Consider the following 23,358-nt stretch of genomic DNA (forward strand, 5'->3'; position numbering starts at 1 on the left):
GACTGGAATTGTGCTTGTCTCTGCTGCAGGATTCCATGATTAATGACAAAAGGAGATACGTGGCAACCCGTCCAAGTAGCGACTAAGCAGATGTTGAAGCCTCAAGATGTGAACTGGTCTTCTCATGTAATCTTTGTCCCTATCCTTGAAGTTATTCTATGATGGTCCTGTAGCCCACTGGTGTTAAAGCTGGTCTAGGTTCATGCACCCCAATCTTCAATTTAGATAATATTTGGGCCAAAATATAAGGTTAATAACCATGCGCTAACCACAGACAGTGGCGGCTCGTGCTGCCACCCCATCCATGCGCCCGGCCCCTTTCAGGAGACCAGACGCATGGATTCCTATGGTGGGGGTGGGAGGGGGGTGGTACTTTTTGAAGCACCTTTGCGCGCAGGGGGAGATTGGTGGTGCAGTCAGAGCCGCGAGCCCCGCGAGTGGGGAGGTCGGTGGGCACAGTGGCTGCATATGCTGGGCACAAGTGGCTGCATATGCTGGGCACAAGTGGCTGCATTTGATGGGCACAAGTGGCTGCATTTGACGGGCACAATTGGCTGCATTTGACGGGCACAATTGGCTGCATTTAATGGCACAAGTGGCTGCAAGAACCAGATTTAGAGGTTTTCTCATCACAAGCAGACATTTCATTTCTAATAGAGATATACGCCTACCAGGAACAGTTTTTAAGGAATCCTCATCACAAGTGGACATCCCATTCCTAATGGAGATGCTAGCCTGTCAGAGCTAGTTTCAAAAGAATACCCATCACAAGCAGAGATCTCATACCTAATAGAGATACCAGCCCACAAGAGCCAATTTGGAAGGAAGCTTGTAGCATTCCTGCTCCATCATAGCTGCTGGTTCCAGCAATCCTGTTTTTGGCTATGATGCATCCTTGTTTGTCTATCCACCTGCAAGGTGATTCATGTGTCCAGTCTCCGAGTGGAGCGAAAACCTGATTTAAGCCAGCCAAGCCTGCAGTCTCATGCTTGTGATATTGCATTTGTTGCATGTGCTCCAAGCTACCTGGCTGTCTGCCCTGCTCTGCTAGATTGGATTCCCTTGTTGATGACCTCAGATGGGATATTGACTACTCTCTGAACCCTGCCTGCCTTTTGACTACTTATTTGACCCTGACTCTTCTAAACCTTGCCCGACTTGTACCTGGACTGTCATTTTTGCAAGTTTGCTCACTTCATGCATGCCCCGGCCTGGTGGCCAGGTACTATAGCATTGTGTATAAGTCCTGGGGGCAACCGAGTACCGGTAGCCTGTTTGCCTTATGGGAAAGGGGGCTTCTATAGGTGAACAACACAGAAGCCAGCTATAATCTCTGACCAACTGCGTTGGGGGTAAGCATGACAAATATTCAACACATGTGGAATCCCATTCATAACAGAGATACCAACCCATCAGAGAGAATCTTGAGAGACTCCTTAACACAATCAAACATCTCCTTCCTAAAGTTTGTACCAGTCTACTGTAGCCAGTTTTTGAGGCTTCCACATCACAAGAAGACACCCCCTTCCTAAGAGAGTTACCAGCCAACTGGTTTAGGGATGGATCGCTTTGCAAAACTTACCAAAGACAATGACTTCCTGGTGGAAAGAGACTTCTACCTGATGGCATAGATGGACAGGATGTGGAGTGTTATTTATTCCTCTAACGTAAAGCTGCTGAATTCATGCTTCATGCTTCAATTGATGGAATACTGATGTTGTTACATGTTACTGTGCCAATATAATATGTTTAAAAAATAAAAATAAATGCTGCACTAAGTCACAAAGTAGTTATTTTCTAGCTTCAGCAACTTGAGCTCAGAGTGCCACAGTGGGCATGCTAAGTCATTTTTTAGTGGCACCCAGAAGATCATCTCTCTTATATTTCTCATCTCTCTAAAACCTCATTGTAATAAAGTTTGTTAAATATTATCTAGTCTGTAGTGTAAATCTTATATTTGAATGAGGAGGAAATATCTTACCCTCTATCAATGTCTAAGTGGAGAACGATCTCTACTCAGGACCAATATATCTCATTAGTACTGGACTAGTGGGCAAATGTCCCTCATCCTAGTCCTCTTCTGCTAGATGCTATGATTGCAGGTCTGAATGAGGAGCATATATCATACCGCCCACCTATGTTTTAGTGGAGAACTATCTCTACTCAGGACAAACATATCTCATTAGTACTGGCCTAGTGGGCAAATGCCAATTCCCACCCCAATCCACCCCCTTCCCAGTACTCCTCTTTCAGATGCTGTGATCTCAGGTCTGTATGAGGAGGATATATCCTACCCTCCATCAATATCTAAATGGTGAACTATCTCTACTCAGGACCAACATATCTAATTAGTGAAGGCCTAGTGGGCAAATGCCCTATTAACACCCCCATCCCAGTTCTCCTCTTTCAGATGCTGTGATTTCAGGTCTGAATGAGGAGGATATATCATACCCTCCATTGATGTCCAAATTGTGAACTATCTCTACTCAGGGCCAATATTTCTCATTAGTACTGGCCTAGTGGCCAAATGCCCCACCACACCTCATCCCAGTCCTCCTCTGCCAGATGCTGTGATTGCAGGTCTGAATGCGGAGCATATATCATACCATCCATCAATGTATAAGTAGAGAACTATCTCTACTCAGGACCAACATATCTCATTAGTACTGGACTAGTGGGCAAATGCCCCTTCACACCCCTAACTCCCCTTTCCAGTACCCCTCTTTCAGATGCTGTGATCTCAGGTCCGAATGAGGAGGATATATCATACCCTCCACTGATGTCTAAATGGTGAACGATCTCTACTCAGGGCCAAAATATCTCATTAGTACTGGCCTAGTGGGCAAATGCCCCTCATCCTAGTCCTCTTCTGTTAGATGCTATAATTGCAGGTCTGAATGAGGAGCATATATCATACCACCCATCTATGTCTTAGTGGAGAACTATCTCTACTCAGGACCAACATATCTCATTAGTAATGGCCTAGTGGGAAAATGCCCCATTAACACCCCCATCCCAGTTCTCCTCTTTCAGATGCTGTGCTTTCAGTTCTGAATGAGGAGGATATATCATATAATCAATTGAGGTCTAAGTGGTGAACAATCCCTACTCAGGTCCAATATTTCTCATTAGTACTGGCCTAGTGGACAAATGCCCCACCACACCTCGTCCCAGTCCTCCTCTGCCAGATGCTGTGATTGCAGATCTGAATGAGGAGCATATATCATACCATCCATCAATGTATAAGTGGAGAACTATCTCTACTCAGGACCAACATATCTCATTAGTGCTCATTAGTGCTGGCCTAGTGGGAAAATGCCCCATCACACCTCATCCCAGTCCTCCTCTGCTAGATGCTGTGATTGCAAGGTGAACTGTCAAGGTGACTGAAAGGTGAACTATCTTTACTCAGAGCCAACAAATCCTTTGAGTACCAGGCTAGTGGGCAGATGTCCTCCCTCCACCCATCTCAGTCCTCCTCTTCATGGACTCAATGTGAGAGATGCCCACTGAAACTCCTTGTTCCATCCAACTGTCACAGATACTTCAATCCCAAAAATGGCGCCATTCTCCATATTGAGTTCAAAGTGTTGAATCACATAGTTTGGTTGTTGTAGGGCGAGACCCTTTCATTGCCTTGAAGGAGGGGCAGAGACACAAAGTACAGCAGGGAAATATCATCTTCAGAGCTTTTAAAGGATATTACATTCTGGCAGTCTCGCCAGTGTCTGGCCAAAACCAAAATTTGGTGGTATTGAAAATTAAATTCAATATGGGCGTTCTGGTAGGCAAAGTAGGTTTACCTACACAGGTCAACAAGCCAGACTGAGAAGAGGACAAATGATGAGGATAGAGGGGAGGGATTGGGGTTGGAAAGTGAGACTCCTGTTTTCACAAACTTTTATTGCTTTAACCCATGGAGATAGCAACATGAAAATAATGTGTCTGGATTGGCTGGGTGTGGGAAGACCTCATCCAGCAGAAGACCCGAAGATCCTGACATGATCAGTAAAACACAGATTGTGCCTGTGGTCTTTTACAGGCATTCTGGTAGGCAAAGTAGGTTTATCTACACAGGCCAACAAGCCAGACTGAAAAGAGGACAAATTGTGAGGGAATAGTGATGGCAACATGAAAATAATGTGTCTGGGTTAGCTGGGTGTGAAAAGACCTCATCCAGCAGAAGACCCGAAGATCCTGATATGATCAGTAAAACACAGATTGTGCCTGTGGTCTTTTATAAGCATTCTGGTAAGCAAATTAGGTTTATCTACACAGGCCAACAAGCCAGACTGAAAAGAGGACAAATGGTGAGGAAATGGAGATGGCAACATGAATATAATGTGTCTGAATTGGCTGGGTGTGGGAAGACCTCATCCAGCAGGAGACCCTAAGATCCTAATATGATCATTAAAACACAGATTGTGCCCGTGGTCTTCTATAGGCATGTGCAATTCCTTTTGTTCCGAATTCATTTTTTAACGAATTTCGACAAATTCGTTAATTCGGGAATATCCGAATTAACGAAAACTTGTTTAACAAATTTTTTCCGAATATTCGTAAATTCAATAACATTGGACATTCGTAAATTTGGGCATTTGAAAATTTGAAAATTTGAAAATTTGAAAATTCAGAAATCTGAAATAATAGTTAACTAATAATAACTTAACTATTAGTAATTACTAGTAACTTTTAAATTATAGGTATTGTAATTTCCTTTAAAATTTGGCTGTAGTGAACGTAACAAATACAAATTTATCCAAAGTTATGAATGATCCGAAAAAATGGAATGGAACGTAATGAATTAATAATAATAAATAACAATAATAATAATAATAATAACAACGTTTTATTATTATTATTTATTATTAATTTGTTCCGTTCCATTTGTTTAGATGCGGCATTCATTTTGGATAATTCGTAACTTTGGATAAATTCGTATTTGTTACGTTCACTGACAGTCAAATTTGAAAGGAAATTACAATACCTATAATGTAATAGTTAGTTACTATTTCAGATTTTTGAATTTTCGGGTTTTTGGATTTTCAAACTTCGAATTTACAAATTTCCGAATTTTCTAATTTACGAATGTACGAATTTACAAATGAACAAATGTAAAAATGTACGAATGTACGAATGAACGAATGTACGAATGAACGAATGTTCGAATTTACGAATGTACGAACGAACGCATTTACGAATTTACGAATGAACGAATTTACGAATCGCGATCGTAACGAATGACCCGAAAAACGAAAAAAAAAAATAAACGAATGAAACGAAAATGAACAAATTTTTTGGCTGTGCACATGTCTAGTCTTTTATAGGTATTCTGGTAGGCAAAGTAGGTTTATCTACACAGGCCAACAAGCCAGACTGAAAAGAGGACAAACGGTGAGGAAATGTAGATGGCAACATGAAAATAATAGGTCTGGGTTAGCTGGGTGTGAAAAGACCTCATCCAGCAGGAGATCTGTGGATCTTGATATGATCAGTAAAACACAGAATGTGCCTAGGATCTTCTAGACATCATTAGACTGATGCCGTGAGTCTGAATTTAGGAAGGTTAGTTCTGTCACCTATAATGACGACTTCTCTGTATATGACACAGTTTCCATACATCGGAGGGATGCAGATGTGTCCATCCAACCACAAGAGGGAGCCCCGAGCTTAGATCTGATGGCCATACCAACTGCTACCACAAAAAAATTGTAATGATGATAATACAAAATTAAAAATGATAATATGTACTATTACAGGCTTATTCCTCTGTTCTACTATTTGGAAGTAAAAAATAAAATTAAAAAAATTGCAGCTTAAAAAGGGCTCTGCCCACAAGAGCTTACAATTTAAAGCCCACTCACCTAGAATAAAGCATACACAGTTTTTTTCCCCCAGTCATCTTCTGGGTGGTGAGATGAAGTCCTCAGGTCCTTTTCCTTGTCTTCTCTTTTCCAGCGCTGCTCTCTTTATGATGTCAATGCCATTGCACTCTAAGCCTGGGCTGGCATGATGATGATGGACCCACAAGGGGTGGGTCCATGACACTGTGGGCTTCCAGGAAGTGGGTTGAATGATGCCCCAAGGAGGAATGGTGTGGAGGGTCTGCAGGGGGCAGCATTGGAGAGAATGATGAGTATTCCAGAGGAAGCTGGTTATTATTTTATTCAACACGTCCTGGTCATATCAAGAATCATTTATTCACTGATGATGGAATGGAGCTCAGAGAACATCTCATAATACATAATCTGACCTCATAGGTGATGCATGAAGCAGAGAAAGTGTACAAAAACTGGGGGCTGGTTAGAGCCTTTCCATTTCCTTCTCTCCTCTCCCCCACATTACTTATTATTGTCTTTCTCTCTCCTCTCTCGCTCTTGGGCCTCCCCCACCATTTCCTCTATTTCTATCATCCACTTCCAACTCTCTACCTTCCTTTGCAACTCCCTCTTCTCACTTCTTTTTGTCTTCTCCTCTTCTCTTTCTCCTTTCTCTCACTCCCCCCTCCCCCACCATTGTCTCTCAGTTGGTCGTCCCCCCCCCCCCCGTGTGTGGTTGGTCATCCAGCCCCACACTTACCCCATCTAGGTCACGGGTGGGCAGCGCTCCTACGGGCGGCGCAGCTTCCATCGCGTCTCCTCCGCCTCTGCATTACAGCGGCTTTCGTGCCGTGTGTATCCTTCCACCTCCTCTTAATCCTATTGGATGCCTGTACTTTGAGCCGATCAGGTGACGGTCTCAGAATCCGCTTCCTGATTGGCTGGGAGGAGGATCAGTGCATACCTCCCAAGTCCCAACCTTTTGAGATGGGAATGAGGGACACCTATCAGCAAAATGGAAAATGGGGTATGGCTGGATGAACTGCACAAGATACAGCACCTCATCCCAAAGTGCCAAAATTTGAAATGTAGAGGTATGGAGGGATTATAGCGGTGCCAAAAAATACAGATAAATAGATATATTTAAAAATATACAAAAACACTTTATTGAAGTATATTAACACATGACATGGACAAGGGATTTACAAATCTAGAATCTTAAAAGAGGTGCAATACACAATTGGATTGTAAAAAACAATACAATCGGATAGGCCTGATGATGAGGGCCTTCAAGACAGGTAATCAATTCCTACATGTTTTGCCAAAACATTGGCTTCCTCAGGGAAGTGGCCCTCAGGTACGTGTTTGGATCGCCGAGTTCTCTCTCCCACTCTAGGAGTTTTGTCATGTCACACACTCATTCAGTCTTCTCACCCACTATATTATGCCACCTGTGTTTTGTATAATTATTGTATAATGTTTCTTATTGTTTTTTCATTTGCTTTCATGTAGAAACCTTCAATGTTGCCACAGGCTTATATCACTTCCCTGAGGAAGCTTTAAGATTCTAGATTTGTAAATCCCTTGTCTATGTCATGTGTTATTATACTTCAATAAAGTGTTTTTGTATATTTTTAAATATATCTATTTATCTGTATTTTTTGGCATGGCTATAATCCCTCCATACCTCTACATTTCAAATTTTGACCTATCAGCAAAAGTTTGCAGGCATAGGACACACCCCTTGCCACGTCCCCTTAAAGGAGAATTGTACAAAAAAAAATCAAGATTGGTTAAAGAGGGAGTCCACCCAAACCGCAAAAAAAAAAAAAAATATTAAAAGCCAGCAGCTACAAATACTGCAGCTGCTGACTTTTAATACATGGCCACTTACCTGTCCCGAGGTCCAGCGATGTCGGCAGGGGACGCCGAGAACTCGCTCGGTTCTCGGCAGCTGCCGCCACCATCCTAGGTGAGGAAATCAGGAAGTGAAGCGTTGCGGCTTCACTTCCCGGTTCCCTACTGCGCATGCGCGAGTCGTGCTGCGCATCAGAAGTGGTGCCCGCTCTCTCCTGGGAGCTGTGTGTTCCCAGCAGACAGCACGGTGGGGACGGGAAGAGGCGTAGACTCCCATGGGAGTCTATGCCGGAAGTGGGTGCAAATACCTGTCTTAGACAGGTATCTGCACCCCCCTCCCCCTGAAAGGTGCCAAATGTGACACCGGAGGGGGGGAGGGTTCCGAAAAGCGGAAGTTCCATTTTTGTGTGGAACTCCGCTTTAAACCCACAAGTGCTTTTTTTACCACTACTATTCCTTTATATTGGCTTTTGTAACTTACAAATGCAGCACTTTAGAAACCAGATGAAAGGTTTATGTCAGGATGCGCATACCAGCAGAGAGATCCACCTCCCTACAAGAGCTTTGAGGCGCAGAAATACACGCATTCCTGTTGCCCATAGGAATTGGGCTTTGGCTCATAAAAGTGCGCATGCGCAGACTGGCACGCAAACAGAAGCTGTTGCGCATCCCTGTGCGCGTCGACACTCGCGCGCACTCGTGAGTGACGCTGCCAAGTGAGTCTATGTAGGCGCAGCCAGTACCTAACCCCAGTGCTGCTTCGTCTTCAACTTCTGTGCATCCTGTTTCCTGAGAACCTGTATCTTGATTCCTGTTACCTACCCGGCTTGTCTTGACCATCCCTTGATCTCCACCATCACCGACCCCTGCTTGTCCTGTGACCATCTTCCTGTCTTCTCCTTGGCTCCTGTTTACTGATTCGGCTTTTGACCTTGGCTTGCCTCCTGACTACGACCCTGCCTGCACCCTGCATCCGATTGTCCTAGCTGTGTATGACCCAGCCTGCCTGACCTTGCTTCTTCGTTGCTACCATCTGCACCAGCTGCCTGCCTGTCAGTCTTCCTGCAGAAGCCTTCCAGTGTCATCATCAGCCATACCAGGACAGTCGTCCAGCTATCAGTTAAAGACTCTTGGCACTCGTGCGACTCTGTACCTTGGCGCCTTCTGTTCCCACTATCAGAGGCCCCAAGTCAGAGGCCTTGCTCGTCCATTCAGGCTCTTCTACCAGGTACGTAATAGTTTAGCACTGGGAAACACTTTTTGATAGATAAAAAGTGCATTTTATATACAACTACACTAGTATCTCACAAAAGTGAGTACACCCTCTCATTTTTGTAAATATTTCATTATATCTTTTCATGTGACAACACTGAAGAAATTAAATTTTGCTACAATGTAAAGTAGTGAGTGTACAGCTTGTATAACAGTGTAAATTTGCTGTCCCCTCAAAATAACTCAACACACAGCCATTAATGTCTAAACCGCTGGCAACAAAAGTGAGTACACCCCTAAATGAAAATGTCCAAATTGGGCCCAAAGTGTCAATATTTTTTGTGGCCACCATTATTTTCCAGCACTGCCTTAACCCTCTTGGGCATGGAGTTCACCAGAGCTTCCCAGGTTGCCACTGGAGTCCTCTTCCCCTCCTCCATGACAACATCATGGAGCTGATGGATGGAGACCTTGCGCTTCTCCACCTTCCATTTGAGATTGCCCCACAATAGGGTTTTGGTCTGGAGACATGCTTGGCCAGTCCATCACCTTTACCCTCAGCTTCTTTAGCAAGGCAGTGGTCATTTTGGAGGTATGTTTGTGGACGTTATCATGTTGGAATACTGCCCTGCGGTCCAGTCTCCGAAGGGAGGGGATCATGCTCTGCTTCAGTATGTCACAGTACATGTTGGCATTCATGGTTCCCTCAATGATCTGTAGCTCCCCAATGCCGGCAGCACTCATGCAGCCCCAGACCATTACACTCCCACCACCATGCTTGACTGTAGACAAGACACACTTGTCTTTGTACTCCTCACCTGGTTGCCATCACACACGCTTGACAACATCTGACCCAAATAAGTTTATCTTGGTCTCATCAGACCACAGGACATGGTTCCAGTAATCCATGTCCTTAGTCTGCTTGTCTTCAGCAAACTGTTTTCTGGCTTTCTTGTGCAATATCTTTAGAAGAGGCTTCCTTCTGGGACAACAGCCATGCAGATCAATTTGATGCAGTGTGTGGCATATGGTCTGAGCCCTGACAGGCTGACCCCCACCCCTTCAACCTCTGCAGCAATGCTGGCAGAACTCATACATCTATTTCCCAAAGACAACTTCTGGATATGACGCTGAGCACGTGACATCAACTTCTTTGGTCGACCATGGCGAGGCCTGTTCTGAGTGGAACCTGTCTTTTTAAACCGCTGTATGGTCTTGGCCACCGTACTGCAGCTCAGTTTCAGGATCTTGGCAATCTTCTTATAGCTTAGGCCATCTTTATGTAGAGCAACAGTTTTTTTTTTCAGATCCTCAGAGAGTTCTTTGCCATGAGGTGCCATGTTGAACATCCAGTGACCAGTATGAGAGCGTAAGAGCGATAACACCAAATTTAACACACCTGCTCCCGATTTACACCTGAGACCTTGTAACACTAATAAGTCACATGACACCGGAGAGGGAAAATGGTTAATTGGGCCCAATTTGGACATTTTCACTTAGGGGTGTACTTACGTTTGTTGCCAGTGGTTTAGACATTAATGGCTGTGTGTTGAGTTATTTTGAGGGGACAGCAAATTTACACTGTTATACAAGCTGTACACTCACTACTTTACATTGTAGAAAAGTGTCATTTCTTCAGTGTTGTCACATGAAAAGATAGAAGAAAATATTAACAAAAATGTGAGAGGTGTACTCACTTTTGTGAGATACTGTATATAGATCAGACCAAAATGAGGGACAAATGAGGAGGAAAGAGGGACATAAATCAGGGACAGTCCCTCGAAATCAGGGACAGTTGGGAGCTATGTCAGTGTGACAATAGTGAATATTCATTCGCTATTGTCACACAACTGGGTGGGCTCTGCGCCCTGAGCCTACCCTTTTTTTTAAAGCCTATAAGAGCCTCAGGCTCTAATCACGTGCTTTAAAAAAAAAAGAAAAATCCCCATTGGAATCCATGAATCCGTAGATTAGGGGGCCGGACGGGCCTCCACTGCTCCCTGTCTCCAGCTTGACAAACATTCTTGTGACAGCAATAGGCGTGTGACAGGTCCTCCTTATGGAGAGACCATATAAGACCCCAGATTCCTTCTCTGCCTTTTAAAGCATCAAACTGCTCCAAGATGGATGTGATCAAATGCTTTTACATTTTTAAAAATGGCGCCATTTAGATCGGGGTAAGCCGGAAGTGATGGCAGGTCATGGCTTCTAGGTTACTAAGTAACAGAGCCGAACAAAGCTGATCCGGTCTATGGTCGGCTCTCTGATCATCTGTCGGAAGCCATATCGGATCCTGGTAAAGCCCCGGGGAGGGGGGATGTCCCCTCCCGCTGCTTTTAAAAGCATTCCAGCGGCTAGTTAGCCGCTAGGATTGCTTTTACAAGAGAACCGGCCATCGGCTCCAAACAAAAAAAACAGTTCCCGGGGTGATGCCTGCAGCTTCAAGCATCATCCAAGTATAACTACTCCCCTCCCCCCTTCCTCCCCAGACCAATTTTCAGATTTCACACTTTGAATGACAATTGCGCGGTCATGTAACACTGTACCCATATGACATTTTTATCATTTTGTTTAAAACAGATAGAGCTTACTTTTGGTGGTATTTAATCACCACTGGGTTTTTTTTTTTTTTTTTGGCGGTGATCATGTACACTGACTGATGACAGTATGTTAAAAAAAATATATACATTATTTTTTACAATTTTTTTTTCTTTTTTATTACATTATTTTTCTTTTTTCACGATTTAATTTTATAACTTACTGTGGCCAGAGCAATACAGTGTTACCATAGTAACACTGTACTACTCTGGGGAACTGATCGGGGATTTTTAATTTTTTTTTACTTACTGTTATTGCTTACACCGGTAAATTTCACTGTTATAAGCAACCGTTTTTACTGAATGAAATGGATTCATTGAGTGTTTGCTATTGTGGTTAGCTGTGATTGGCCGTAGCTAATCGCATGATACAGATGGGCTGTAATTAGCCCTGTCTGTACCATGTGATTGCTGTGACCAATCAAAGAGATCAACACAATAGTACACAATGAATGGCATGAAAGGAAGCCATCCATTGTGTCCAAGTGTCATGTGATCTTCTGTGATTGGTCACAGTGATCATATGGTAACGGCAGAGACCAATACACCGGTCCAGGGGACACAGCGGGTGACAGATTGCGCAGCCTTTGGGGGTGCGCGCAAGCCACATTTTGGAAGGATGTCATATCCGGAACGGTGAATGTCCCGTCTGGCCATCATTTGTCTATAGGAACTGGTTAATAATAAAGCTGTTTATTTTTAGTTTCTACCTGGATGTGTCATGCATTTCAATTGGATTATGCACAAGGAGGGAATGGTAGTCTACGTCTGGTTGATTTTTTTTTTTTTTGGGGGGGGGATATTTAACCCCCAATACTGGCTTTAAGACAACCACCCAACCTAAGACAGAAACTAATCTGAAGTAAACTTCTTTCTGATGATCAAGTCACAGAAAAAGGAACCAAATCCTGCAACAACAAAAAACTTTGCCAACTGTGCAACCAAATCAACAGAATGCTTCTGTTCCCCTGACAATTGGCACGAAACGCGTTAGCAGAGGCTTGACTTGTGATGTCATCACGCCTCCAGAGGCTTTGACGATGTGGTGTTTGTATTGTGTGTGTTTGATTTTAAATTTTAAGTTGTTGTTGTTCAGTCGTTTAGTTGTGTCCGACTCTTCGTGACCCCATGGACCATAGAGTGCCAGGCTTTTCTGCCCTCCACCACCTCCCGGAGTTTGCTTAATTTCATGTTTGTTGTTTTGATGATGCTATCGATCCATCTTGTTTTCTGTCGTCCTATTCTCCTTTTTCCTTCCATATTTTGAGTCCTCTTTCCGCATTAGGTGGCCAAAGTATTTTAGGTTCAGCTTCAGGATCTGTCCTTCCAGTGAATATTCAGGGTTGATTTCCTTCAGGATTGACTGGTCTGGTCTTCTTGCCAGTTGCCACCCAAGGGACTTTCAAGAGTCTTCTCCAATAGTTACATAGTAGGTGAGGTTGAAAAAAGACACAAGTCCATCAAGTCCAACCTATGTGTAGGTGTCATGAAGATCCTGCCAGTAATCGGCGCACCAGGCCCACTGGAACACGGCCGCGGGCGCTAACGCGCGCGCTCACGGGTGCTGTCATGCACAGGCATGGGCACGCGCGCGCGCGCTCCCGTTGGTGTCAGGCGGGCTATTTAAACCTGCCTGTCACACTCAATCCCCGCTGTCTGCTCTACAGCGTTCCGTGTGCCAAACCTGATCTGATCTGAATCCTTCTGTTATCCGACCTGGCTTCCTGTTGTGACTATCCAGCTATCCACCTGCATCTGACCCCTTTGGCTTGCTTTACCATTCTCTTGTCTGATCCCTGGTACCTCTGCTGTCCGCCTGATACCTGTTACCAGTCTGTTACCTGCTGCTGTTCCTGGTTCCAGTCCAGCATTCCAGTATCCAGTCTGTTACCTACTGTTGTTCCTGGTTCCAGTCCAGTGTTCCAGTATCCAGCCTGCTACCTGTTGTTGTTCCTGGTTCCGGTCCAGCGCTCCAGTATCCAGTCTGTTACCTGCTGCTTGTTCCTGGTTCCAGTCCAGCACTCCAGTGTCCAGCCTACTACCTGCTGTTGTTCCTGGTTCAGTCTGCGTTCCAGTCTCCAGTCTTCTCTTCAGTTCCTGGTTCCGGAGGTTCCCACCATTCCTGGACTTCTGGTGACTGTTGATCCTGCCAGGCACCCATACCACTCCTCACTCCTTTGTCCTCTGTCTCCATTCCAGAGGGACGAGAGTGGGAGCCGTAGGGGAGGTCTCTCTCTGCACTTCAGGCTCAAAACCTACCAGGTACGTGACAGTAGCAGACAGCCATGTCTGAGCCTGAGCAGGGAACCTCTCCCATGGAGGAACTATGTGCACACCTGGCAGGATTGACTGAAGCAGTCAAGAATCTGCAGCAAGGATACACCCGGCTGGAAGAATGGGTACTGACCTTGTCTAACCCTACCGGGGTCCAGGGAGTCACTCCTGCTTCTGCTTCTTCAGCTGGGCCTTCCTCAACGGTGGTGATGCTCCCTCCAGAACCCAGAGTTCCGACACCTGAACGATTCTCCGGAGATCAACATAAATTCAGGGCCTTTCGCAATTTCTGTAAACTATTTTTTGCTCTTCAGCCACGTACCTTTTCCCTGGAGGCCACCAAGGTGGGCTTTGTGATTTCCCTACTTACAGGCGACCTCCAAACCTGGACCCATCGCCTCTTGGAACAAAAGGATGTATCCCTGACCAACCTCACCACCTTCTTCGACGCGTTGGCCCAGTTGTATGAAGACCCCCAGCTTTCTGTGACTGCAGAAACTGCTCCGCATACCCTTCAGCAGGGTCGCAGGGCAGCAGAGGACTATGTGGCTGAATTCAGAAGGTGGAGTGCAAACACAAACTGGACTGATGCAGCTCTCCGCTATCAATTTCGAATGGGACTTTCTGATTCTTTAAAGGATGAGTTGGCCAGGGTTGGTATACCACAGACTCTGAATGCCTTGATCGATCTAGCCATTCAGATCGATCAACGCTTAAGGGAACGTAGGGCAGAAAGAGCTATGGGACCTTCTCGCCCAACCTGGGTGCTTCCAAAAGTTCCAAATCATACTTCACCGACACCATCTACCTCCACGCTTAACCCACCTGAGCCTATGCAGCTGGGGGTACTTCGGGTACTGGCTCAAACTTGTCTTGCATACACACGGTCACACAAAGTTGTCGGAAAATCCGATCGTTCTGAATGCGGTGACGTAAAACACGTACGTCGGGACTATAAACGGGGCAATAGCCAAAAGCTTTCGTCTCTTTATCTACTTTGTGCGTCGGATTTGTGTACACACGATCGGAATTTCCGACAACGGATTTTGTTGTCTGAAAATTTTATAGTCTGCTCTCAAACTTTGTGTGTCGGAAATTCTGATGGAAAAAGTCCGATGGAGCCCACACACGGTCGGAATTTCCAACAACAAGCTCCGATCGCACATATTCTGTCGGAAAGTCCGACTGTGTGTACGGGGCATAACACTTCATACAAGTCTGGTGACATTCTGTAGTGCGTTCCGTGACAGCGGCGAGTATTGTCATTCCAGTCCAGGAAAGTCCCAGCTATTATACAATCCTCACCTTTCTCTGAGCTGTCATCCTCTTCCTCCTCCTCTGATCTCTTCCGTGTAGCAATCACTTTCCACCTTCTCCAGGCATTGATCAATTACTCCAAGATTTATCCCCAACACTCAGTTCTTCTACTATGTAAGTTCTTTTATTCTTATTACTTATTGATTATTGTATCAGTCAGGACATTGATCACATCACCATCCACATTCAATGAGAGTTTATTTTTTTATTATTACTTATTGATCATTGCATCAGTTGAAACAGGAATCACTATTCCACGTTCACTGATCAGTTTATTTTATTCTTATTTATTATTGATTATAGCATTAGTCAGGACATTGAATGCATCTTCATCCATTTTCTCTGGGAGTTTATTTTCTTATTATTATTATTATTATTATTTATTGATTACTGTATCAGTCAGGACATTGATCACATCTCTGCCCTCAGTCCCTGAGAGTTTATTTGTTTCCTATTATTTATTTCTGTTGTATCAATTAGAACATTGATCATATCTCCACCCACATTCCCTGATGCCCGGTACACATGGTCGGAATTTCCGACAGAAAAAGTCAGATGGGAGCTTTTGGTCGGATATTCCGACCCTGTGTATGCCCCATCGGACTTTTTCTGTCGGAATTTCCGATGGACTTAGATATAGAACATGTTCTAAATCTTTCTGTCGGAAATGCCGATGGAGGTTATCCCGTTGGCAAGTCCGACCGTGTGTACGCGGCATGAGAGTTTATTTTTTTTTCCTAATACTTATTCAGGGAGCCTTTAATATTGATTGGACCCTGGGCAAACATTTACTCCCCCCCCCCATGCAATTCCGCTCTTCACCTGCTCTGAGTCATGCAATAAATAGCAGCTAGACTCAGAATCAGTTTACTGAATCAGGTCAGGCAGTGATTGCGATTGGTTGCCGGTGGGGACAGTGTATCATTAGTGGCACCCTTGTGGGTATTTTTGAATTAATTATTTTCAATCAATTTGTATTTTTTTATTCTTTTTTTATAAAAAGCTGTTTCAGCATTGTATGTCTATACCGTGCCACGAAAAGCCCAAGGTTGCCTCAATTTCCTAGTTGTCTCCATAGCATTAGTGGCCCAAACTGAGGTCTTCCCAGATCTCCCAGAAAAGAGGTGTGGGGAAAACTGAAAATTTTTTATCAAATACTTACCGTAATTGTTCCTTTCCTGATGGACTCCATGGCAGCCTACGTGTGGGTTAACCCCACCTCCTCTCCAATGCTATAGGACCCCATATCCATAAATTTGAGCTCACCACTAGGGACTGCGTTCCGTAACTAGCCAACTCTTTGACCAAATGGGTGGGAACTCCGTCTGCCATGGAGTCCATCAGGAAAGGAAAATTACGGTAAGTGATAATAAATTTTTAGTTTTGAGACAGACTCATGGCAGCCTACGTGTGGGAAATAACTAGCCAGACCACACGGGGTGGATATGCTGAACAAAAGAAAAAATTTAATTTAACCCGTCAACCGACAGGATTCTTAAACCAAAGTTCACAGAAGATAGTGAAGCAGGTTCTATACAGTAATGTGACATAAAGGTATTAATGGAGGCCCAAGAGGGAGCTTTACAAATGACGTCAGGAGCCACGTGCCGGGCTTCTGCCCACGATGCCACCATACACATTCACCGCCTCCGGAGGAGCCAAGCCCTTAGCTCTATAAGCCTGCTGAATGGACTGGACGATCCAGGCCGTAATCGTTCTGGTTGAAGCTCGCTTCCCTCTGTTACTGCAGGAGTACAGAATGAACAGGTATTCAGAGCGTCTAAAGGAGGAAGTAGCTCGCAGGTATTCCTTCAGTATTCCAGAGTCCAGAGGATGAAACTCGGTAGACCCTGGAGACCTGAATGTAGGCAGAACAATTTCTTGGTTCTCATGGAACACTTAAGAGACTTTCAGGTTTGAGCTAAGCATAGGGATGAGGACCACCCGGTCCGGAAAAAAAGTCAGAAATGATTCTTCATGACCCAAGGAACTGATCTCAGAGACCCTCTTGGCCGAAGTGCGACCAAAAAGGCGACTTTTGCAGAAAGGTCTTCGATAGAAAGTGGGGTAGATCCCGTGATACTGAGTCCAGACAATGAGTCAAGAACGAGGGGAAGATTCCATTTAGGGAATCTTGGTCTTCTTTGGGGCCTGAGTCTTGATGCCCAATGAAAGAATTGTCGGATTAGTGAGTGAACAGCCCATGATGTTCCGGAGAAGGCTGATAAGGCTGAGACTTGAACTCTAAGGGAGCTGATGGATAGAGACAGATCTAGGCCGGATTGAAGAAAGCTGAGAATATCTTGGATCTCTGGATCCCTAAATGACCTGCCTGTAGAGGATGAGAATTCAACAAACTTGGCCCATATTCTCTTATATATTTTATTCGTGCTCGCCTTTCTTGAGCTCATGAGGGTAGAAATCACTCTTGAAGCACAACCGAGAGATTCCAGTCTCTCCCTCAAGAACCAGACCATCAGTCTCAGTAATTCCAGGCAAGGGTGCAGGACTGCCCCCTGAGAAAGAAGGCCTCAGAGGAAGAGGCACTGGGTCCCGGAAGCTCAGCTGGGTCAAGAGGGGAAACCAAGGCCTGTTCGTCAGTAAGGCGCAATCACCGCCACCTTGACCACTTCCACTAGAAGTCTCTGTAAGAACTTGAGCATGATCGGGAGTGGGGGAAAGGCGTATGCCCTGTTTTAACTCCACTTATCTGTCAAGGCATCTATTCCGAAGGCCTGGCTGCAACAAACTCAAGTATATTACTTCTTGGCCTTGAAGTTGCAGGGGGACGCAAATAGATCCAATTGGGATCAACAACCAGGGACAGGATCCACTCGAACGTCTGCACATGAAGAGACCACTCGTTGTTGTCCAGCTGTGTGCAGGACAGGAAGTCCGCATGGACGTTCTGAGCCCCGGGGATAAAGACTGCCGAAATATTTGGCAGGTTTTTCTGGGCCCAAGATATGATGGGTTTGATCTATTGGAGTATTGTGGAGCTCCGAGTGCCCCCTTGCCCCCTCACATAGGAGACCGCTGTGATGATGTCCATCCTTAGTACCACTGACTCCCCTTTCAGGAGATGAGAGAAGGCTTGAAGGGCACACCAGGCTGCCCGAAGTCCAAGGACGTTTGAACCCGGATTGTGAAGACGAGCATCCCACTTGCCTTGTGCAAGTTCCGACCTGCAGAGGGCTCCCCATCCAGCACCTCTGGCATGGGTCGTAACCTTGACCCATGAGACAGGGACAATGGAGTGGCAAGTGAGCAGATTCCTGCGCTGAAGCCACCAGAAGAGGCTGTTCCTCATCACTGATGTTATGCGAATAGACTGATTGATGTCCCCCGAATTCCATTGCCGAAGGGACCCTGACTGAAAGAAGCGTAACCTCCACAGAGACCACTTGACCATGGGAGTCGTAGAGACCATTGTGCCGATAATCCTTAGGCACTGTGAGGCCCTCAGGCGTGAGGAGTTCAGAGCCCAAGAAATTCTCTCTCGGATAACTGTGATTTTCTCCACAGGAAGAGAGATGGTGCTTTCCACTGTGTCGAACTGGGCCTCCAAGTATATCAGGCGCTGGACTGGTACTAGATGGCTTTTCTCCATGTTTAGGAGCCACCCAAAGTCAACCAGTGTGGAGATAGCCTGCTACTTGTGGATCAATAATTGCTCTTTGTCCTGGGACAGTAACAGGAGGTCGTCGAGGGAATGGTACAAGCGTATCCCTCTTGTTCTAATGAGGGCCACCACGGCCAGTAGAATCTTTGAAAGGACTTGGGTGAGGTTGTCAGACCGAAAGGGAGGCATTAATCAGGACATTGATTACATTTCCATCGACATTCTCTAAAAGCTTATTTTATCATTATTATTATATCAATCAGGTTATTGATCCTATCTCCATTCACATTCCCTGAGAGTTTTTTTATTATTATTACTTTTTTGATTATTCTGTCAGCTGAGAAAGCCCTTCCTCCCGTGATGACACCTGGGATGTATGACATCATTTGCATAGCCCTGGAAACCAGGAAGTAACCTAAGATATTTAAAAAAAAAAAAAAAAGTGTAAAAACAAGTAAATATTATATATTTTTCTATTTATTTACTAATACTAACAACATAAGTATTACACATAGTCTTTGTTGATTGAGGGAGGGAAGTTCCACTTTTATCATTTGTGCGTTCATTAAAACTACTTGCCAACCGCAATACATATGTATATGCTGCAAGAGGTTTTTGGGGGTCCCCCCTTCTCCTGCCGCCTGCCAGCGTTTCTTGGGCTTACCGTTTTCACCGGGGTGCTCCGAGAAAGGATCCGACGGTGCAGCCTGCTGGTCACAGAGGCACTGAGAGACCAGATTGTGTCTGATCGCCTCTATGGCCTTGGAGGACTGGCGCGATGTCATGACGCCACTTCCGGTCTAGGGCAGAAATAAACAATTTTTTATTTTTATTTTTTTAAAGCAAAAGATTAAAAAAAAATGTTTTTCTTTGATTTACTGCTCTTAAAGGTAAAGCAGACATTTGGGGTCTTCTTGACTCCAGATCTCTCCATGAGGAGGACCTGTCATCCTTATTTCTATTACGAGTAATCAAAAAAATACAAAATAAATAAAGGGATATTTTATAAAATAAAAATTAAAAATAAAATAAAGAAAAATAAATAAATAAATAAATAAAGCACCCCCATCCCTCGGTGCTCATGCACAGAAGCAAATACATACGTAAGTCATGCACACGTATGTAAATGTGTTTGCACCACACGTGTGAGGTATTGCCACAAACGTTAGAGCGAGAGCAATAATTCTAGTGTTAGATCTTCTCTGCAGCTCTAAACCGGTAACCTGTAAAAATTTTTAAAGCATCGCCTATGGAGATTTTTAAATACCGTACTTTGTCGCCATTTCACAAGTGTGTGCAATTTTCAAGCATGACATGTTGGGTATCTATTTACTCTGCGTAACATAATTTATTTATATTTTTTTTACAAAAAAATTGGGGCATATATTGTGTTTTTTTTTTAATTCGTTAAAGTGTTTAAACCGACAATTGCGCGGTTGCGTGACGTTGTACCCAAATAAAATTTACGTCCTTTTTTTTTTTCCCCACAGATATAAATTTCTTTTGGTAGTATTTGATCACCTCGGTGGTTTTTATTTTTTGTGCTATAAACAAAAAAAGATGGACAATTTAAAGAAAATTCTTACTTTCTGCTATAAAACACATCGAAAGAAAAAAACGTAAAAAAATCGAATTTCTTCATCAGTTTAGGCCAATATGTATTCTGCTACATATTTTTAGTAAATAAAATCTCAATCAGTGTATATTGATTGGTTTATGCAAAAGTTATAGCACCTACAAACTATGGCATATATTTATGGACTTTTTATTTATTTTTTTACTAGTAATGGCAGCGATCAGCAAATTACTGTATAGCGGGACTACGACACTGTGGCGGACAAATCAGACACCTAACTTACACTTTTGATACTTTTTTGGGGACCAGTGACACCAAAAAAAAATGCTAAATCGGTGCTAAAAAAATGCACTGTCACCGTACTAATGACACTGTCTGGGAAGGGGTTAACATCTGGGGCAATCAAGGGTTAAATGTGTAAGTTAAGGGAGTGCTTGCTAACTGTGTGGGGGAGGTGCTTTGACTGGGGGAAGACAGAGATCCGTGTTCCTGCCTAGCAGAAACACAAGATCACTGCCTCTACTACTGTCAGAATGGCGATCTGCCTTGTTTACATAGGCAGACTGCCGTTCTGCATCTGTTGAGTTTGACCGGGCGGGTCCCAGTGGACATCAGGTTCGCTGGATCCGCTGACTGGCTCCTGCTGTGTTGAATCACAGTGGGAGCAGGTCGCCAACCGCGTGCATCCCTGCCCCAGAAGTGCAGAATCACGTACATGTTTGAGTCCTAAGTCCTGGTTGGCTGGGAGGGAATGCAGTGGGGGGAAGCTGCCAAAGCCATTACCTGGATGGGGAAAGTGCGGGGCTGACAGGGGCCTGGCAGGCGATCGATCAATGCAGCGATCGAGCAAAGGAACGATCGAGCACGGAACCCCCCCCCCCCAGTGTGACATAAAAAAATTGCGACACACACCATTTTATTCTCCAGGGCCTCTGCTTAAAAATATATATAATGTTTGGGAGTTCTAAGTAATTTTCTAGCAAAAAAAAAACAAAAAAAGAAAAGAAGATTTTTACATGTATGTGAGAAATGTCAAAATTGGTCCAATAGGGAAGTAGTTAAACAGTACACTCTAGAGCTGCGCGATTAATCATTAAAAAAAATGTGATCTCAATTCAACACCCATCACGATCTTAATCCGGCATTTCCACGATGCATGTAACAAGCGCAAAGCCCTGCTCTGCTCAGAGCTGTCAAAAAAAAAGGCAGCCCGCAAAGTTCATCACAACATTGCTCAGCGCTAAGATAAAAAGAAACAATGTATCATTTGGTTCTTTTAGAGATCAAAGGGATGAACTTTGGTCTGTACATGAGATCAGTGAAAGCACTTAAAGACTAAACTTTTTTCTGACACTTGTTGCTAACAAGTTAAAATAAGTATTTTTTGCTAAAAAATTACTTAAAGCCCCCAAATATTATATATATATATATATATATATATATATATATATATATATATTTTTAGCAGAGACCCTAGAGAATAAAATGGCTATTGTTGCAATATTTTATGTCACACGGTATTTGCGCAGCAGTCTATCAAAAGCAATTTTTTTTTTAGAAAAAAATACACTTCAATTAATTAAAAAAAAAAAAAACGAAAAGGTAAAGTTAGCCCAATTTTTTTTTGTATAACGTGAAAGATGTTACACTGAGAATCGTGATCTTTATTATAAGCTAAAAAAAAAAAAAAATCATGAATCTCATTTTATCCAGAATCGTGCAGCTCTAGTACAGCTAGAAACTTCTCAGAGATGTTTAATATCCACAAAATTCAATTTTTTTTTTTTTTAGTAGGACTCTTTTTTTTCTGAAATCATATTTATATTATGAAACATCCCATGGCTGCACTGCAATACGACCTCTAACCAAGAAGTGTGTCACTGCCATATAAAGACACCATTTCCTCCCTGATGATACCGCTGTGCAGAAAAGCCTCACTGGGGGGGGGGTCAGGAGAGCTTTTATGTTATAGAAAGCCAAGAGCAATAAAATACCTACAAAACCCTGGGCACCACCCATAAAGAACCCACCAGCGGCTTACCCCGGGCACCACCCATAATGCATCTACCAGATGCTTACCCCGGGCACCACCCATAATGCACCTACCAGAGGCTTACCCCGGGCACCACCCATTATGCATCTACCAGATGCTTACCCCGGGCACCACCCATAATGCACCAACCAGAGGCTTACCCCAGACACCATCCATAATGCACCAACCAGAGGCTTACCCCAGACACCACCCATAATGCACCTACCAGATGCTTACCCCGGGCACCACCCATAATGTACCTACCAGAGTCTTACCCCGGGCACCACCCATAATGCACCTACCAGAGGCTTACCCCAGACACCAACCATAATGCACTTACCAGATGCTTACCCAGGGCACCACCCATAATGCACCAACCAGAGGCTTACCCCAGACACCAACCATAATGCACTTACCAGATGCTTACCCCGGGCACCACCCATAATGCACCAACCAGAGGCTTACCCCAGACACCAACCATAATGCACCTTCCAGAGGCTTACCCCGGGCACCACCCATAATGCACCTACCAGAGTCTTACCCCAGACACCAACCATAATGCACTTACCAGATGCTTACCCAGGGCACCACCCATAATGCACCAACCAGAGGCTTACCCCAGACACCAACCATAATGCACTTACCAGATGCTTACCCAGGGCACCACCCATAATGCACCAACCAGAGGCTTACCCCAGACACCAACCATAATGCACTTACCAGATGCTTACCCAGGGCACCACCCATAATGCACCAACCAGAGGCTTACCCCAGACACCAACCATAATGCACTTACCAGATGCTTACCCAGGGCACCACCCATAATGCACCAACCAGAGGCTTACCCCAGACACCAACCATAATGCACCTTCCAGAGTCTTACCCAGGGCACCACCCATAATGCACCTGGGGTAACCCCAGACACCAACCATAATGCACTTACCAGATGCTTACCCCGGGCACCACCCATAATTCACCTACCAGAGTCTTACCCTGGGCACCACCCATAATGCACCAACTAGAGGCTTACCCCAGGCACCAACCATAATGCA

General features: G+C 44.4%; 2 protein-coding genes across 5 annotated transcripts in view; both read left to right on the forward strand.

The window, feature by feature from the left end:
- Positions 1-1,935, forward strand: part of LOC141133764 (phospholipid scramblase 1-like) — a 61,738-nt gene extending 59,803 nt beyond the window's left edge. For all 4 annotated transcript variants that reach the window (XM_073623312.1, XM_073623314.1, XM_073623315.1 and 1 more), the window contains one exon: positions 30-1,935. In XM_073623312.1, coding sequence (XP_073479413.1) covers positions 30-86 — 57 coding nt within the window. In that variant the 3' untranslated portion in view covers positions 87-1,935. The remainder of the gene's footprint in view (positions 1-29) is intronic.
- A 13,130-nt stretch (positions 1,936-15,065) lies between these two features.
- The window catches only part of LOC141133763 (phospholipid scramblase 1-like), a 57,105-nt gene continuing 48,812 nt past the window's right edge, over positions 15,066-23,358 (forward strand). The window contains exon 1 of the mRNA XM_073623311.1: positions 15,066-15,190. The gene's annotated coding sequence lies outside the window, so the exon portion shown is untranslated. The remainder of the gene's footprint in view (positions 15,191-23,358) is intronic.

Source organism: Aquarana catesbeiana, linkage group LG03 (genome assembly GCF_042186555.1).
Source record: "Aquarana catesbeiana isolate 2022-GZ linkage group LG03, ASM4218655v1, whole genome shotgun sequence".
Taxonomy (NCBI): domain Eukaryota; kingdom Metazoa; phylum Chordata; class Amphibia; order Anura; family Ranidae; genus Aquarana; species Aquarana catesbeiana.